Source organism: Urocampus carinirostris, chromosome 6, assembly GCF_059441175.1.
Source record: "Urocampus carinirostris isolate Australia breed hairy pipefish chromosome 6, RoL_Ucar_1.0, whole genome shotgun sequence".
Taxonomy (NCBI): Eukaryota; Metazoa; Chordata; class Actinopteri; order Syngnathiformes; family Syngnathidae; genus Urocampus; species Urocampus carinirostris.
In genome coordinates, this window is record NC_142354.1 from 40508384 (window position 1) to 40528985 (window position 20602).

General features: G+C 38.9%; 1 protein-coding gene across 1 annotated transcript in view; it reads right to left on the reverse strand.

Annotated features, from left to right (window-relative positions):
- The window catches only part of tafa3a (TAFA chemokine like family member 3a), a 189288-nt gene that overhangs the window by 3354 nt on the left and 165332 nt on the right, over window positions 1–20602 (reverse strand). The window contains exon 4 of the mRNA XM_088337273.1: window positions 19110–19234. Within this exon, the coding sequence (XP_088193399.1) occupies window positions 19110–19234 (125 nt within the window). The remainder of the gene's footprint in view (window positions 1–19109; window positions 19235–20602) is intronic.

Genomic DNA, 20602 nt, shown 5'->3' on the forward strand with positions numbered 1-20602 from the left:
GGAAATAGTGTCAAATAAAGCCAGTGCATAATGCAGTTTAGCGCCACAGTTGGTAAGATAATTGTATATTTTGCCGCTTTTCTTCAGAAATAAGTTAAGTCACTTTAGAGCAGGAGTCCCCAAACTTTTTCCTGTGAGGGCCACATAACTTTTCTCTTCTCTGAAGAGGGGCCGGGGTCAGTTTGTAACAGAAAAAGTGTGATGATTGCAGGAGTGCCTAAATGTAAAAAATTACGTTTCCCCAGAAAGCCACATTTAAATAACCCTTTCTGGATTCTTCACATAACAAAAGTCAGAAAATAAATAATACTATTAATGAAATAAATAATAACCAAATAACCCTCTCCAGGCTCTTCACAGAAAAAAAAGCCAGGAAATAAATAACACTATTTATGAAATAAATAATGACCAAATAACCCTCTCTGGGTTCATTTGTTTTATATATATATATATTTTTTTGTTCTTGTTGTTTTACCTGCAAAATAGATGGTAAATGTCAGTCTCACACGACACCATTTACTTGTTGACATTAAGAGTGATTTATTGAACAAATCTCATTAAATTACGTGAGATCCCCTTTAACAAATAAATAGAAAAATAACATTGCCATCAATTGGTACTTTTCAAGAATCATTTAACAAAAACACCATAACTGTACCTTCCAAAACAACTCACTTTGTGTTTATACGGTAACCAAATACACTTATTGACATCCCAGTACACTCTTAACCCAGTCCCGCATAACGTAGCATACCTCACTCTGTTGCTTATGCTAACGGACGACTCACTCATACTATTTCACTTTTTATAAACTTTTCAAACATCACAAACAACCTTTACGAACATATTTTCACATATTATCCTCCTCACAGTAAGTGTGTTACCAGTATAAACATCTCACCTGCAAAATAGATGGTAAATGTCAGTCTCACACGACACCATTTACTTGTTGACATTAAGAGTGATTTATTGAACAAATCTCATTAAATTACGTGAGGTCCCGTGAGACTTGCCCCAAACACCCTTCCCTGACCTGTGAGACTATGTCATCTAGTGGTGATATACCGGTACTTCACTTTTTCTGCTTTACAAAACAACACAAAAATAACATTTGAACAAGTCAACAACCCTTGTTGCGCCGTATAAAATAGTTACTAATAGTTAATAATGAAAATAGTTCATAACTAAGGAACATTTTATTGGAAAAGTCCAACTTTATTATCAAATACAAATACACATATATGAAAAAAAAAATCAAAATGCTTTCTGGTATTGTTCAGGGGGCCGGACCAAATGCGGAGGCGGGCCGTAATCGGCCCGCGGGCCGTAGTTTGGGGACCACTAAAGTTTAGAGCGACCAGTTTATTTTGAAATAGCCTTGCAGCAAGGTAACATATACTGAAAATAGTATTTAAGATTTTGTTTCCGATTATTGGTCAAGTCAGCCGAGGCCTGGTATTATATCTTAAAAAAATGATACCAAGCAATAACCTGTGGTGAGGGATACATTTATTTTGTAGGCAAAACATTCTTACTGATGTTGTGTAATCTAAGCTCAGTATCTCTGAAAATGAAAAAGGTGGGTTCAAATCTAGCTCCAGACTTCCTGTGCGGAGTTTGTATGTTCTCCACGTGCTTGCGTGGGTTTCCTCCGGGCACTCGGGTTTCCTCCCACATTCCAAAAACATGCATTTCAGGTGGATTGGCCGGTCCAAATTGTCCCTAGGTGTGACTGAGCGAGCGAGTGAGTTGTCTTTCCACGTGTGCCCTGCGATTGGCTGGCAACCAGTTCAGGGTGTCCCCTGCCCACTGCCCGGAGATGGCTGGGATGGGCTCCAGCCCCCCCGCGACCCTAATGAGGATAAGCGGTACGGCTAATGAGATGAGATGAATCTATTCATGTAAAAACATGGAACAGGTAGTTGGAATTTTAGGTTTCCTTAACAAGTTCCAATCGATGACTTTTACTGAGAATTTATTCAAAACACTGAGAAACTGCTAACTAACACTTTTAAGGGCACTTGAAAAACCTTCCATGTTTTATTCATATTTTTCCTCATGAAAATAATATGACCTAGCCCTAAAATAACCCAAGGGCCCAGAGGCAATCAGTTTGCAATCATAAGAAGAGAAAAAAAAACACTTGACATTTGAGTACACTGGAAAGGATGGATACCATAGAAGGTGATCAGTTTTTTTTTTCTTTCTTACATGATTGACTGTCTTTGTAGCGCTCGAGTTTGCTCGTAAAGGGCAGTTAGTTATCTTGGCCAAAGTTGTGATGAAAGGTCACCGCCTTATATTCCTTGTGAATTTAAGAAATGAGAACCAAACTTGGATGCAATGCTCTGCCAACGTTATATTGGGTAGGCAATAAAGTTCTGCAATTTGGCACTACTCTTCTGTGTAATAAAGGGTACTATTTTTTTCTAATTACCGTAAATTCCGGACTATAAACCGCTACTTTTTTCCCAAACGTTCAACCCTGCGGCTTATTCAGTGATGCGGCCGATTTAAGTAATTTTTCTAACGGCCGCTAGCGTGTCTAGGAATAAGGGAGCGCGGGACGACGTCTATATGAAAAAGTTTCTTTCCGATATTGAGGAATATGACTTTGATGGCGTCAGTTACAAAGAGAAGAAGATGAAGATGGTTTGCCGGGATTTCTACAAGTACGGTGTATTTTTTTTAACAGACCCGTTTACTGTTTTGCGAGCGTGTTGCTAGTAGCGTGTTGCTACCTGTCACAGTCACGGTTTGGGATGAAAGTTATATTATTATTATTAAAGCTTTGAAAACTCTCTCAGTGTACCGTTTTTCTTTGTAAATATGTGTAACCATGTATAATATGTATTTGCAATTGTATATTTTTGTAATGTATTTATTTTAGAAACTTATTCTGATATGTTTTGCACGAGCAAATGAGAAAGAAGGTGTGGGGCAAAAGCGGGCTGACGGGAAGTGAAGTAAAAGTGAGACGTGTTTGTGGACGCGGCCGACAATAGTGGATATATATTTTTCCCACCCTTACCTTTGGAAATATACACTTTTTTCCTTGGATTACTTTCAACGGGCACCCGGACTCTGCAGGTCTGCATCAAACGTTAAGTACCGGTATCATTTTCTGTAATTTTGCCGGCAGTGGTTTTTGGACTGTGTACTATATATTCAGTTACAATCGCAGAACTTATAGTCGGGTCTGGGTTACTTTTGTGATTGTGTTACATGTTTCAATGTGGGCGCATGCGGCTTATATACAGGTGCGGCTTGTGTAAGTACAAAAGCGGTTATTCTCTTAAAATGTGGTGGGTGCGGCTTATAATCAGGTGCACTCTATAGTCCGGAATTTACGGTACAACGTATTGTGACAAATATACAAGGCCTAATGTTCACAAATAGTCAGTCTTTCTGGCTTAAACAATACTAGAATATTTTGTCATGATATTGTAATATTTTAAGGTGGGATGTTAGAGTTTTTTGCCATAATTAGCAACATTAAAACAATATAAGACTTGCAATATTTATATTTATTTGTAATTAATCCAGGATGCATGACATCTATGTTTTTTTTAAATGCATTGCAGAAAATAAAGAATTTGATCACAATAGCTTACACTGCTTCATCTACTTTTCACCTTTGCTGGTTTTCTGACTATTTGAGTCAGCTTTAAGTCGAAAATACACAGGAATAGGGAAAGTCTTGTGATGATGTACACCGGAGAAAACAAATAAACCTGCAAACACACTTATGCACAGAAAAAGGAGCAATAATGCTAGGAAAAAAAAAGTTGTTTTTCTCAAGTGCATAAGAAAACTAATATCTCCTACAATATGTCACAAAAGTGAATACACCCAGTGCTCTCGTTTGCCCGCGTCCGTACGTCCTAGACGCATAATTTTTGCTGGGGACGCATAGTGTCAAATCAACACAAAATTGTCATTATTACACAATTACTTTGATTTTTAACAAAGATTTACAGCACTCCGAACTTTTCGTCAGGCAGATCCGCCATCGTTGTTTTGGTCTCGCGGTTCGAGTTTTCGTCGGCACGCCGATCTTGGCAAACGAGATCTCGTTGCTTCGAGATGACGTCATTGTTGTGGTGGTTGTCGTCGATTGAAGGTGAAAATCAACACAAAATTGGCAATTTCCTCAGTGTCAGTAATAAGTCAAAACATAATGCCGAAAGTGATAACAATCCTCCAGCACGAAAAAACGGCGGATAAATTCTTCGGAAGATCGTGGAGGCTAGGAAAATACATGTGTTGAAGCGAACGACTCGACGAAAGAAAATAAACAAAATAATACTCCTAAGCAAGATAAGGACTTTTCTGCCAAAATGGACTTAATTTTATTCCTGGTTACGCTATGAGGAGGATGATAATGGATTGGACCTTGAGAAGGCATTAGAACTGTGGCGTGACAGCAAACCACAAAGAATATATGAACTGAAAAATCTGAAGTGATAACTGCTTTTTATTACCAATAAACTGTGATGATTAAAACGGAATGAATATATAGATTTATATTATATATTTACAATTTCAACCTCGATAACATTAAATTTTGGAGACCCATAGATCTCTGTTGGGACCCATTGATTTTTGAGCATGCGGGACCCATCACTTTTCAGAGGTAAAATAAACACTGTGCACCCCTCACATTCCTGTAGAGATTTCACCAAAATGTTTGATTGAACAACAGTGAAGAAACATCGCTTTTACACAATAAAAGGAGATGATTCTCTGCTCCAGTACTTCACAGTACAATCCCCAATTCTAGCTTCACCCATGCAACCCCAAACCATGACATTGCTTGACTTTCACCCATGCAACCCCAAACCATGACATTGCTTGACTTGTGCCCTGGTTGCTGCTACATATGCTTTATACCATCTGATCCATTTAAATTAATCTTTGTCTAATCGGACCAGAGGATATCTTTCCAGTAAGCCATGGCCCTTGTTTTCATACTCCTTTTCATTGTGTCGCAGCAATGTTTCTTCAGTGATCTTCTATTAAACATTATAATAAAATCTCTGCAGAAATGTGAGGAGTGTTGTTCCGATGCACCTATAACTCAGACCAGTCTGCAAGCACTATATGTTTGCTTCTCTCCTAATTATATTTTTATCACATGTTTCTCTTTTACGTCTTAATAACCCATGTGTGTTTTATTTATATATATATATATATATATATATATATATATATATATATATATATATATATATATATATATATATATATATATATATATATATATATATATATGGGGCAGCACGGCGGCGCAGTGGTTAGCGCTTGTGCGGCACAGTTCATGTCATGGGAACCTCCTGCGTGGGTTCAAATCCAGCTCCAGACTTCCTGTGCAGAGTTTGTATGTTCTCCCCGTGCTTGCATGGGTTTCCTCCGGGCACTCCGGTTTCCTCCCACGTTCCAAAAACATGCATTTCAGGTGAATTGGCCGGTCCAAATTGTCCCTAGGGGTGAATGAGCGAATGAGTTGTCTGTCCCCGTGTGCCCTGCGATTGGCTGGCAACCAGTTCAGGGTGTCCCCTGCCCACTGCCCGGAGATGGCTGGGATGGGCGCCAGCTCCCCCGCGACCCTAATGAGGATAAGCGGTACGGCTAATGAGATGATATATATATATATATATATATATTTATATGTATATATATATATATATATATATATATATATATATATATATATATATATATATATATATATATATATATATATATATATATATATATATATATATATATATATATACATATATACAAATGTATGGGCAGCACAGCAGCGCAGTGGATAGCGCGTGCGTGGCACAGTTCTAAGGTCATGGGTTCAAATCCAGCTACCAGCCTTCCTGTGCAGAGTTTGCATGTTCTCCCCGTGTTTCCGTGGGTTTCCTCTGGGTACTCTGGTTTCCTCCCACATTCCAAAAACATGCATTTCAGGTTAATTGGCCGGTCCAAATTGTCCCTGTGAATGAGCGAGTGAGTTGTCCGTCTCTGTGTGCCCTGCGACTGGCTGGACACCAGTTCAGGGTGTCCCCTGCCCACTGCCCGGAGATATCTGGGATTGGCTCCAACACCCCCGCGACCCTACACAGGATAAGGGGCGCAGCTAATGGATGGATGGATGGATGGATGTAAATATATATATATATATATATATATATATATATATATATATATATATATATTTATATTTATATAATCTTCCAAACAAAGGCAAACAGTTTAACTGTTGTATTACTGTGCCTGTGTTTAAATGCCTTCCATTGATTTAATGAGTTTGCTGCATTTGGAGTGTACAGAAAAAACAACTGCCAAACGCGGGCCGTTTCCAAGGTGTGTTTTGCGCCATCTGGCACCTCCGGATGTCTTTGCTGCATAAGGATCCAGTTGGCAGCCAGAGGACACCATTTTAATGCCACAGTGTTTACAGTCTATACATAAGTAAAGCGGATTATCGGGATTCAAGACACGTTGCAAGGATGCTGTTTGTGTCGTTCTGAAACCTTACATGGTGTTCCAGTCAAATGTCACCGCTTCCAAAAAAGAAAAATAATGATACGAATAATCAAGGGAAGATAACGCTTTAGTAACATCGCTTTGAAATTGGAGTATATTTACAAAGCTTACAGTATTTGGGATTTAATTCTGAATCGAGCCAAATTAGCATCTGTTTTATGAGTCATTTGGTGTAATCTTGAAACGATAAAATCCTGAACCAGCATGAGAGAAATTGGAAGACTGAGCCTCTGTTTTTTATGAATATGAAATGAAATGAAATGATCTGCATTTATATAGCGCTTTTCAAGTCAAGACTTCCCAAAGCGCTTTACAGTTTGCTTCACATTTCCCAAGGCGCTAACCTGCTTATTGGGGGCATTAGGGGTTCAGTGTCTTACCCAAGGACACTACGACATGTAACGAGGAGGAGCCGGGATTCGAACTGCGATCTCTTGATCCCAAGACGAGCGCTCTACCTCCTGAGCCACTGCCAAATATCAACATTATCTGTAATACAAGGTTCATTCACCTTTTTTCATGGCCAAATCTAAGCACTTTTTAAAGACTTTCAGAGCCATTTTTTAGGGTTCCAGTATTATCACTAATAGAAAAAATCTGATGTGAATCCCGTAATTTGAAGACCCACAAATGTATCGGCAGTTTTTAATCATGTTTAAGACATATCATGGGGCGGCAGTAGCTCAGGTAGAGTAGAGCGCTCGTCTTGGGATCAAGGGATCCCAGTTCGAATCTTGGCTCGTGCGTGTTACATGTCGAAGTGTCCTTGGGTAAGACACTGAACCCCTAATACCACCAATTAACAGGTTAGCGTCTTACATGGCTGCAATACAAGGCTGCTATTGGGAAATGTGGAGCACATTGCAAAGCGCTTTGGGAAGTCATTGACTTGAAAAGCGCCATTTAAATGCAGATCATTTCATTTCATCATTTTTAGAACACAAATACATAATTTTTAGACAAATCTCTCCCCAAATAAGTATTGGGTAAAATCAAGTATTGGGCAGCACGTTGGCGCGGTGGTTAGGGCGTGTGCGCCACAGTTCTGAGGTCATGGGTTCAGATCCAGTTACCAACCTTCCTGTGCGGAGTTTGCATGTTCTCCCCGTACTTGCGTGGGTTTCCTCCGGGCACTCCGGTTTCCTCCCACATTCCAAAAACATGCGTGTTAATTGACCGGTCAAAATTTTCCCTAGGTGTGAATGAGCGAGCAATTTGTCCGTCCCTCTGGCTGGCAACCAGTTCAGGGTGTCCCCTGCCCTCTGCCCGAAGATGGCTGGGATGGGCTCCAGTACCCCCGCGACCCTACTGAAGATAAGCGGTGCAGGTATTGGATGGAAAATCAAGTATTATTAGAATGGACCCAAACTCAGGACACAAAAGCAGAGGTTAAACAGTTTATTGGGGGCAATAGGGGCAAAACAAAAGTTCCCTCCGAATGGGAGGATAGACATGTCAACAAAAAACACAGTTTGAATAAAATTCACAACTGGAAAGCTACAGGAAGGCTTTGGTTGATTCTGGACAGGCATCGGGCAGCAGCAACATCCAGGATAGCCACAGTAAAAGTACAATTGGACAATTGGTGCTGTCAGTGAAATCCTGAAATACCTTGGTGGTAATGAGGGCCATGTGTGGGTGATCGAAGTGATTATCCAGTGACTGGCGACTTCAGGGGGACAGTGATGTACTGGATCTTCACAAATATGTAGCTTACTTTTTCAGTTGGAAGAAGTTCTTCCCATTACAATTAATAATTGGGAAACACTACCTTCATTTTTTGCATGGCTGCTGTGCTTTCATAATTGATATGTAATCCTTAAACATTTCACAGTGCAGAGTGTTTTTGTATGGCCACTCGTACGGGGCAATGACACTTTATAGATAGATAGATAGATAGATAGATAGATAGATAGATAGATAGATAGATAGATAGATAGATAGATAGATAGATAGATAGATAGATAGATAGATAGATGGATGGATAGACGGATAGACAGATAGATAGATAGATAGACAAACAGACACAGAGAGAGAGAGAAAGAGAGAGAGAGAGAGATACTTTATTCATCCCCGTAGGGAAATTCACACTTCCAGCAGTATCCTTGTGGTAAAAATAAAACAATATTAAAGTAAGAGGAACATAATACATATATTGAAATTAAGTATTTTTGAGGAGTTCGATCCCTCGGAATATAATTCACTTTATACCGTAAATTCCGGACTATAAGCCGCTACTTTTTTCCCTAACTTCCAACCCTGCGGCTTATTCAGTGATGCAGCCAATTTATGTAATTTTTCTCACGGCCGCCAGCGGCGTTTGAGTGTTGCTACCATTAACTGCCCTGTCAAAGCTATATCATTATTATTAAAGCTTTGAAAACTCTCTCAGTGTACCGTCTTTCTTTGTAAATATGTGTAACCCATGTATAATATGTATTTGCAACTGTATATTTTTGTAATGTATTTATTCGTATTTATTTTAGACACTTATTCGGATATGTTTTGCACGTGTGAACGAAAAATGAGGGGACGAACAAACGCGGGGTGCCGAGTTTCAGTGGGGACCGCTAAAGGTGAGGGACAGACAAGGAAAGAAGAAGGGGTTAAAAGTTGGTTAAAGAAAAAGGAGTTGCCACAGTAAATGTGTCCATCTGATATATTTTTCCCACCCTTACCTTTGGAAATATACACTTTTTTCCTTGGATTACTTTCAACGGGACCCAGACTCTGCAGGTCTTCATCAAACCTTAGGTACTGGTATCATTTTCCATTCAATTTTGCCGGCTGTGATTTTTGGACTGTGGACTTTAATGAAGGACATTTAGTTTCAATCGCCGGACTTGAAGTCATGTGTGTTTAAATGTGGGCGCATGCGGCTTATATACAGGTGCGGCTTGTGTATGTACAAAAACGGTTTACCTCTTGAAATGTGAAGCCGTATAATCAGGTGCGCTCTATAGTCCGGAATTTACGGTAATTATCAGAATATCCTTGGCGTCTGTGTGTAGGATAAGATTGATCAGCTTTGCAATTCCTGCTGTGTAAATATTTATCAACGTAATAGTAACAGATGCTATACTTCTGAAGGCAAAGCATGTTTGGCCAAAGTGTTATAATCCATAGCTGAAGACGAGGATTGCTGGGATGGGTCGCGCCATCTCATTTTCACTTTGCAAACAGTGTGAAAAAATCCGTTTCCTCTCTGGAATTACTTGCGGATGAAGGTGAGAAAGAAGGAACAGGCTCAACACAGGATGACGGGGTGTTTTTTGAGAGATTATTTTCCTTAAAGGGACTGTGTGTGTTATCTAGCACTTCCTAGTGGTAAGAGAAACTTTTGGGGTTTGAATAGTAAGCAATCAGGGTTGGGTAGGGTTACTTTAACTGGATTACTTTCAATTACTTTTGGAGAAACTAAATATGGATAAAATGATGACTCACAACACGTGGTAAGCTTTCTCTCCTGGCTTTGATCTCTTTGATCTCCGGCAAAACAAACATAAAATGCGACAGAAAAAAAATGAAAATAAATCCAAACAGCTTGCCAACATCATTTTTGCCGTTCCATGTATTCCATTACTCCCCAAGCCTGCACAAAATGTAGTCATTTTATTCATATTTAGTTTCTTTTGTCTTTTATCAGCATATTTGGTATTGGAGTAATCCAAAAGTAATTGAAAGTAATCCAGTTAAAGTAACCCTACCCAACCCTGTAAGCAATACAGACATGAAATATCATATGCAGATTAAAGCATGTTTTAAAATACTCGTTGATAATATTGTATACATTTTTACAAATTATAACCCTCACTCAGAGAGAGCTGACATATTTTTTAGCCATCCTGCTGCTACAGGTAGCCAAAAACCTCGAAAAGGCTAGGCAAAATAATGGGAAGTAAAATGGTGGATTTTGGACACTTTGAGTCCTGGTGGTTTATTCTTCCTTGTGCTTTTTAGCACTTTTTCAGTTGACCTATACCATACAGCACCATATATTGGTTGGATAATGCACAGGGTCCCTTAAAGTAATCCATTCCGGGTGTTTTTTCGTTGCAGGTCAATTTTTGCCGAGTTTTTTCATTTTTTAAGGCTTTAGATTGCGTTCTGTAGTCATGTAGGCTTAGGGCATATCATAAAAAAAAAAACGTGAACCCCCATCTTTCAATAGAAAAAAAAGGTTGTTTCTAACCTTTACCATTCTTTAGTAAATAACAGTTAAACATTGCTAAGGTTCTTGAAAATACTAATTTCCGAGAAAAACTTCTCATTAAAACAGGTTTTAGTAAAAGGATGCGTTTCAAGCATAACTTTTACGTTGGTGCTCTTGTTTTGCATTTGTTATTACCTCTTCTATATCCACTATTTATGCCCTCCATAAACACAAGGGCACGTTCCTTGCAAAACAATATTTTGTTACAAGAACACTAAACTGATTCATGAACGATGCATGAACATTGCAAGAACTTTCACATAGGACTGCCTACATTGACTCATTCGCTGGATACAGGAAGCAACACTAAGAAGTAAGGCTTACTCAATGTGTAGACACAGATATAATCCAAGCCACTCTTGCCATCTAATGATGATTTATACAATTGAAATCATTCCCAGAGGCTTGATACTTACTGGTAAGCAGCGCCAAACCCTTTGTAATATATTTATATGTTGTTAAATGAAACAAGAACATTGTATTTTTACATTTTGGCAATAAAGGACAATGCTTCGAAGAATACATTCATACGCGATGGCATTTAATGAGTCTATTTACCAAAAATGAGCTTAAAAACATTCCCCAATAGAAAAATAATACCTAAAGTAGTGCTCCATTTAACTGAAATAATGTGTTAAGGAGACAGTATATTGAGAAAAAATATACTAAATATACACTAAATTGTTCAACATTTTTTGCTTATTTAAATGAATTATTTTTTTTAAGCGCTCATTTTTCAATTTTATATTTTTGATACATTTTCCTTGTGTTAATCTAAATCTAAAGTAAAGTTGTTTTTTTTTTTACAAAAAAAAATAATAATAATATAGCAATTTCATTAAATGATACTTCAAAAAAAGTGGGACTGTTATTTTACTAGACGATCATTTGAAAATCTGGTAGAAAAAAAAATTAAAATACTATAAAAGCAGGCAGCACGGCGGCGCAGTGGTTAGCGCATGTGCGGCACAGTTCATGTCATGGGAACCTCCTGCGTGGGTTCAAATCCAGCTCCAGACTTCCTGTGCGGAGTTTGTATGTTCTCCCCGTGCTTGCGTGGGTTTCCTCCGGGCACTCCGGTTTCTTCCCACATTCCAAAAACATGCATTTCAGGTAAATTGGCCGGTCCAAATTGTCCCTAGGTGTGAATGAGCGAATGAGTTGTCTGTCCCCGTGTGCCCTGCGATTGGCTGGCAACCAGTTCAGGGTGTCCCCTGCCCACTGCCTGATGATTGCTGGGATGGGCTCCAGCACCCCCGCGACCCTACTGAGGATAAGCGGTGCAGCTAATGAGATGAGATGAGACTATAAAAGCAAATAAAGAATGCATTAACATAAATGTGCATTATCTTTAAAAAATGTTTTTGTTTTCTTCCTACTACCAGCCTCAACCCCTCAGTATTTTACTGATGACGGTTAATATCATGTTGAAAAATAGACACCTGCGCAGCTATTCGATCCCTCTTTTAATACTGTTAAACATTGTCTAACCGTCTTCTGTCAGAGCGCCAAGATGAGCCTCCAGCCAAGATGTAATAGGTTATAAAAATAATCAATAGTCAAAAAAAAAAACAGTATTTTACTAGCAAGCCATCATCTGAATGTCACCTCCCGAGATGCACGCATGATCCATTTAAGTTTAAACGGAGAAGAAGATGGAGACGGCGAAAAAAGAGCTGGAGAAGAAATGAGGAAAAAAAGGTGTGTTCCTGGGAGGAAAATCTCATTCATGAAGAAGAAAAACAGTTGACTTTCCAGTAAGACGTTTTGTTGAACTGCAATATTAGGTTAGGAAGGAAAAATCAATGTGCAGAACCATTACATGTTGACCGGGTTTAAGTCCCCTCAGAGTCTGACGATATATTGCCGTGATATGGCAATATATACGGTTTTAAACGTGTTTTCATCTTGTCACTTTCATTTCCTTTCTTAGGTTCCCATTGTGCATTTTCTGTACATCGGATGTTTCTCTCAGTTATGCTGCCAATGGAAATTTTCACTTGAATTGTACTAAAAATCTCTGACTTTTAGCAATTGAGTTTTAGAATTCTAACATTTGATGCAATGCAATGAAATAATTCAGTATGTTTTTATTATTATTATAGATTTGGGCACGGTGATCAATATTGTCTAGCTGACAATAATAATAAAATGCATATATATATATATATATATATATATATATATATATGCCCATATATATGTATGCATATATATGGGCAGCACAGCGGCGCAGTGGTTAGCGCATGTGCGGCACAGTTCATGTCATGGGAACCTCCTGCGTGGGTTCAAATCCAGCTCCAGACTTCCTGTGCGGAGTTTGTATGTTCTCCCCGTGCTTGCGTGGGTTTCCTCCGGGCACTCCGGTTTCCTCCCACATTCCAAAAACATGCATTTCAGGTGAATTGGCCGGTCCAAATTGTCCCTAGGTATGAATGGGCGAGTGAGTTGTCTGTCCCCGTGTGCCCTGCGATTGGCTGGCAACCAGTTCAGGGTGTCCCCTGCCCACTGCCCGATGATTGCTGGGATGGGCTCCAGTACCCCCGCGACCCTACAGAGGATAAGCGGTGCAGCTAATGAGATGAGATGAGATGAGATATATATATATATATATATATATATATATATATATATATATATATATATATATATGTATATATATATATATATATATATATATATATATATATATATATATATATATATATATATATATATATATATATATATATATATATATATATATATATATATGTATATATATATATATATATATATATAAATAAAGTGGTACCTTGGTCCTCAACCATAATGCGTTCCTGGTTGTTGGTTGAGTACAGATTTTTTTCTTATAGGAAACAATGGTAAGTATTTTAATCCGTTCCACCCATAAAAAAGTACCTAAAATATCAAAAAAGTACCTAAAATATCAAGAAAGCATGTATATAAACAACATTAAAGACCATAAACGTGTACAAAATATTTAATAAACATAAAAAAGAAGAAATATAAAATATTTTGTATCGATCACACACCTTTTGAACAGTGGTGTGATGGCATACAGGAATGGGTGTGGGAAAGTTACTGCTTAGCCTTCCTCTTCTCTTTTAATAAGAAACCTGTCCTTTGTAAGCTGCTTCTTCCTCTTTTGCACAATGTGTTTTGAAGTGTGACATGTCCAAAAACAATGCAAAAGCAACAGCTCGGAAAAAAATAACTTTGAAAATGTCTGTGCCCCTTCACTCATTGACAGTCCTGATAGAAGTGGCGCTAAAGCTAAGCTAACTCGCGTTGTCTCCACTCGGCTCCACTCGGCTCCAGTCGTTACGCGCCAGATCTCATTCGATTCGGCTATTTTATTATACATATATATTATATATATATATACATATGTATATATGTATATATATATATATATATATTCATTCGGAAAGAGGGAAATTATAACTTAAGGGCTTTAGTGAATCCGTAATCCCAAAGGTGAGAACCACTAGGAAAAGTATGTGTGTGTCTGTGTTTGGAGTCAAGCTTTGGAACGGATTGCAAGACGAGACCAAACGGTGTCCAAATATTCTCTTGTTCCAACTTAAATACAAAAAAAACATTCCTGGCGGAGTACAGAGATGAAGAAAATCAGGCATGAGTGATTGATAGCCCTATGCCTATATACTATAGCTACAGAACAGCACCCCTGTGACCCTGGTGAGGATAAGCAGTGCAGATAATGGATAGATGGATGGAAGTTCCAAACATGAAAAAAACATACTTGCGAGTGTATGTCATTTTCTATAAAAAGTCAGCCCTATATTTTGAAAGATATTGAACCCCATTTCTATTATTTTATTTACTTATCTCAGTGTCGTAGAGTAAAGGGTTAACAGTGTTGCTGTATTGTTTTGTTCTGGGGAGAAGAATATTTGTGAGGAACCTGTCCACTGGTGTGCTTCACTTTAAGTTTCACCTCTGCCCAATTTAGATAGGTGAATGGAGACTACAACAGTGTTTCATACAGCCACATTTTGGCGCACAATTGTCCTATTTTACGGAAACCCTAGACCAGGGACCAGGAACCTTGGACATGAGTGCAGAAGGCTCAGAGATAAATTTACACTCATGCAAATCTTATCTATAACTTCTTAATTCTAATAGTCGCAGAGTTTAGTCTGGTGCTCACGTATCCAATGTAGCGCTATTGATGGTAATGGTTCGGTCCAATATTTAAAGGGCATACTCTCCACTACAGTTTACAATTAAGCAGTCACAACAACAGATCCCGTTTTGGCTGTACATTGCCAATAAATCATTTACATGAAAGCTCATTAAACGATTTAGGTTCCCCATATAGACATTTTATGATGAAAACCCATAAAATGAAATTTGAACATCCAGAAATGCCAGCCAAGCACACAGAGCAATTTGCTTGGGTGAGGGGTAAGGGTGGGCAGAACCAGGCACACAGCAGACTTTCTCTACAGTGCTGTCTGCGTCGAAGGTAGTATGCCAGTATCCTCATCTGCAGTATTTTAAGACATCTTTAAAATAGAACTCTGCTTGCACCTTGTTTTGAAACAATTTATGAAAAAAAATAAGGTCAACGTAAGCCTCAACGTTTTTAAGTTGCGTATTTTTTTATATGGGACACCGGCCCATATCATTATTCTTCGTAAAAGTTATCGAATAATCTTACGTCACAAGTGTTGGGCACTTAATTTTTAAAAATAAATTAGTTATGGTTACTCACTAGTTCGTCCAAAAAGTAATTGAGTTAGTAATAGTATCTAGTTACAAGGGAAAGTAACTATTTCCGTTATATTAAAATACATTTGTATGTCAAAAAATTGGCCGCAAAATATATGCTATTCAGGGTTGGGTAGGGTTACTTTAACTGGATTACTTTCAATTAATTTTGGATTACTCCAATACCAAATATAAATGAAATGAAATGAAATGATCTGCATTTATATAGCGCTTTTCAAGTCAATGACTTCCCAAAGCGCTTTACAATGTGCTCCACATTTCCCAATAGCGGCCGTGATCTGTGCAGCCATGTAAGGCGCTAACCTGCTTATTGGGGGTATTGGGGGTTCAGTGTCTTACCCAAGGACACTTCGGCATGTAACACTTCGGCATGTAACACGGACAAGCCGGGATTCGAACTAAAACGATCGCTCTACCTCCTGAGCTACTGCCGCCCCGATGCTAATAAAAGACAAAAGAAACTAAATATGAATAAAGTTACTAAATTTTGTGCAGGCTTGGGGAGTAACGGAATACATGACACGGCAAAATGATGTTGGCAAGCTGTTTGGATTTATTTTCATTTTGATTCTGTCGCATTTTATGTTAGTTTTGCCGGAGATCAAAGAGATCAAAGCCAGGAGAGAAAGCTTACCACATGTTGTGAGTCATCATTTTATTCATATTTAGTTTCTTTTGTCTTTTATTAGCATATTTGGTATTGGAGTAATCCAAAAGTCATTGAAAGTAATCCAGTTAAAGTAACCCTACCCAACCCTGATGCTACGGCTCTGTCCTTCTCTTTTTGTCTTTCTGCCCTAGACCATTTTTAAATCAATATTGTTCTGTGGTGGATCACCTAAAGAGAATCACCTTTCTCACTACTGTAGTGTCAGAAACATTAACATGTACAACAAAAAAGCCTCCGGTTTGCTTCACATCTCTTAATATTGTAAGCAAACCCCAGGCAGGTGCAAAAGTGTTTTGGCCACATTTTTTGTTCCACATTTCATCTAAAAGGTGATCGCTGAACGTCACCTCTAAAACTGTCGAGCAGGGTTAATCGAAGTGTTTTTGGCCTTCTGTTATTTGATTGACAGGAAGTGAGAAGCTGAAGATGAGTTCCTGACATCATTGACAGCAGGACTGTGAATGCACAGCAATGGCGCTGAGGATGGGCATTGTGTGTATACATGTGTTTTTGTCAAACACAACCGTTTCTTTATTTTTATTGCCATGGTGTAAAATTTCCAGCAAGTTGACTGAGTCATTGTGCTTATGCTGGGTTCTTCTTAGGCCACTTTACTTGTCTCTGCCCATGTTTCTACAGCCCCCGTGGCAGTGTGGGAGAGCCTGAATTATTAACCCGGCTAAAATAAAAGACTCTGCTTGGTCCGGGTCTCCTGTAGACATGAATAATTGATAAAGGCGGCTCAGCGACACAACGTTCGGTGAGTCAAACACAGAGCAGGGCGAGGAAAGAAGGGGCGGGACTTGATGGAATTTTAGTGGGTCCCTCAATCTCGGTCCACTTTGACTCGCACCCCGAACACTAAGAGTGGGCAGATCGATGAAAATGTTGATATTATCGATACTAAGCAAGTCATTGGATCAAATTGATACTATTTTCCTGGGATTCATACGTTACTCCGCCAACTATCACCCCATTGCACGGCTTCTATATGTAGCTAGCTAAACCCTTTTTTCTTTCTTACAGCACCCTTGGCAACTCTCTACGTTTATGCCACTGATAGGCAAACTTTTAGCAACCCTCCCTGCCGAGCCTGCTGCGTGTATCCGGCCTGCCAGACAAAACTGTGGGCCTTGTCTATGTGACAACCCCTATTAGAAGCTAAGAATGGGAGAGGCAAACAGGAAGCACATAAACTACAGAAAATGACAAGTTCAGGTGTAATGTGTGTGGTGAAATGTTCTGCTACTTTGGCAACACCACACATTTATATAAATGGATAAAAAAGACTCACGCTGCAGAGATTAATGGATCTCTAACTATCAATGCTACCATGTATTTACTTGGATCGAATCGGTACCAAAATTGCCAATATTGGCCACCCCTACTGAACACTCTGTGATATGTGATAATTGCCTTTCTGATTGAGATTTTCTCGAGTTTAGAGTGATCCCACTTCTTATTTAACACTAAAAGCACCTCATGAAAGCAGATGTTGGGATTTTATTTCCCCCAAAAAACGTATTCACTCCCAGATCTTCTTTCTGATTACAATGTGCAGCCTCCAAAAACATTTTTGTTTTTCAAATATTTTTTGTATCGATTCACTGGTTCTCCGTGCCTCTATTTGGTTAAGCGTGTTTGCCTCTGGTGCTCTGGATAATGTTACCTTGCTCCCTGTCCGTCCTTGTGACAAACATTGCCCAAAATAAAAACAACAGTCTGATTGTACTATTCTGTGCCTCTGCATTTTGCTTCTGCACCATCCTGAGAAGATTCCTATAAAGTTGCCGATCTTTCCTTTTTTTCCTGTACATACACAATTGAGTAACAAAAATGTCATTACAATATTAACACTGTTGCTCAATGTGTAGTGGAGAAAAACAATGTTCTGATTTTTTTTCCGGAAAATGATTACGTTTTTTAAATCAAAAAACAATATTGTGATATTTGTTTTATTGCGAGATTTTACATCGTATTCTTATCCGGATGTGAATGTTATTGCATTCTTATACTCTAAAACATTAAAGTAGAATAGAATAGAATAGAATAGAATAGAATAGAATAGAATAGAATAGAATAGAATATACCTTTATTGTCATTGTTACAAAATGGGTTGAACATATTGTGACAACGAAATTGGACGGGCACTCCAGTTTCGCATTTTACAGAGAGGATAAAAATAAACAAAAAATATAAAGGTTATAATTTACACAATATTTGCACAAGAAAGTGTGGGCAGGTAGGGTGTTACATATAGTTTTGGGATCGTATTAGTGCAATATGCGTTTGTGCAAAGTGAGCATTGGCATGAATACAATTTTACATCTGTATGAGGTAGTGTGTTTGCAAGAGTTTCAGTTTTTTGTGCGGTGTGTGTTAAGGGTGGTGATGGCTCTAGGGAAGAAACTATCTCTGAGTCTGTTTTGTGTGACCTGTAGCGCCTGTCGGAAGGCAGCAGGTCAAGAGTTGCTGGCCGGGGTGAGAAAAGTCCTTGATGATGTTTTCTGCTCTGCTGAGGTAGCGAGAGCAGGCAATGTCCTCCAGACTGGGTATAGAGCAACCACCGATTCTTTGGGCTGTGTTGATGACCCTCTGAAGCGTTTTCCTGTCTGTTGCCGTGCACCCAGCATGCCACCCCGTTTTGCAGTACGTCAGAATGCTCAAAGATTGACAGAGTTGGAGGGATTCAAATGTTACCAAGTTGAAATCGCCAGCCCAGCAAGACAGATTCGGAAGGCCTCAGGCAATTTCGATTCCCATGGCAACACAGTGGCTGACATTTGATTAGGCATAAAGTCAAATATTCACACAGAGCAGCCAAATGAATCGCGAGGAAATTAAAAGAATACATTGTTGGAATAAATTATGATGTGATAGCCTGCTTTATTTGAATTCTGTAAGTGTAGAAACAGAGCTCACCTTAGTGGTCTTCACTTTGTTGCCTGTACTGCAGCTCCATCCCTTAAAATCCGGCAGCACTTTGCACTCCTCACCGTCCATGCAGGGATGCATCTGGCACCACCACTTCTGCACCACGATGGATGCTGCAGAGAACGAACCAGACAAAGTATTACATTAAAATTAGAAATTACATTATTTTACAAAATTTGAAAACAAAATATTCAATTCAATTCAATTCAATTATTAATTGCATCATTTTACAAAATTTTATAACACAAAGTAATGCACGTATACGCTAAGCGTCACGGCCATAAACGCAAGCTAAAAGGCCAGCACTCGCTGAATACTCGACTCCCCATTGGCCCATTCACTACAGTAGACCACGCTTACCTCGTATACAGTACAGTACTGTACGCTTCTCGCCATAGCTCGCGCTTAGTTAGCCTTTTTCCTCGCGGTGATTTTTTAAGTCTAAAAGTTTTTTGAAGCCCTTCGTGATGCCTCCCAAACGCTCGTTATCCCTTGGTGCATCCAGTCAACCGGAGAAAAAGCGAAATATGTTAACGATTAAGGAAAAAGTGAGTTTATTAGACAAGTTGAAAGCAGGAAATAGCTACGCAAGCATAGCCCGACAATATGGCCTGAATGAATCCACGGTACGGTACATAAAGAAGGAAGAGAAGAACAGCCGCAAAACTCCTGCAATATCTTTCACGAAAGATGCCAAAAGGGGTGTAAACACCCAGAATAAGACCATGGTGCGAATGGAAAATGCACAGGTTATTTGGATCCACGATTTTTGGGCAAAGAAAATCAGCCTGGATGCAAACCTAATCCGAGGTTAAAATAACTTATTGTAAGAGGCAAGTTAAATTTTGTTTTATTGTTTGATTGTTTAACAAGAATCTCTCTCTCTAACCGTATTCCATACGGTGTAATGTATTGTACTGCATACAGGGGGAGTGGTGTACTGCAAAGTTGTTGTTTTTTTTTTTAAGGGGCGTCGCTACTTCGCAGATTTTCACTTTTTGCGGGTGGTTTTGGTCCCCATTAACCGCGATAACCGAGGTCCCACTGTATTCCAATAGCAGGTTAGGGCAAACTCCAGTAAACAGGCCACATCTGGACCGCCCAACAAAAATGATACAAATGCGAGTCTTTCAAAAGAATAGATATCCTTTGAATAATAACCCATTCAATGTCAGACGTTTTTCTCAAATAGGAAGAGCCGCTGCCAGCCAATGTTTGCCATTTAGACTCATATTTGAAGGCCCTCAGAAAATGTGGTTCTAAAGTTATAGGAATCAGACATTAAAAAAGTAAGCTTTAGAAAAAATATGTTATGAGATTTTACCATTGTTCAGTAAACAACAGGTGAACATTTCTAAGTTTATAGTCATTTCCGTGAAAACTTCTGAAAAAAAAATGGCTTTTTGTGAATGGATGCATTCAAAGCAGAACTTTCAATCCGCTGCTTTTTGCATTAATGATACCCCCAATCAGTGTTCCCT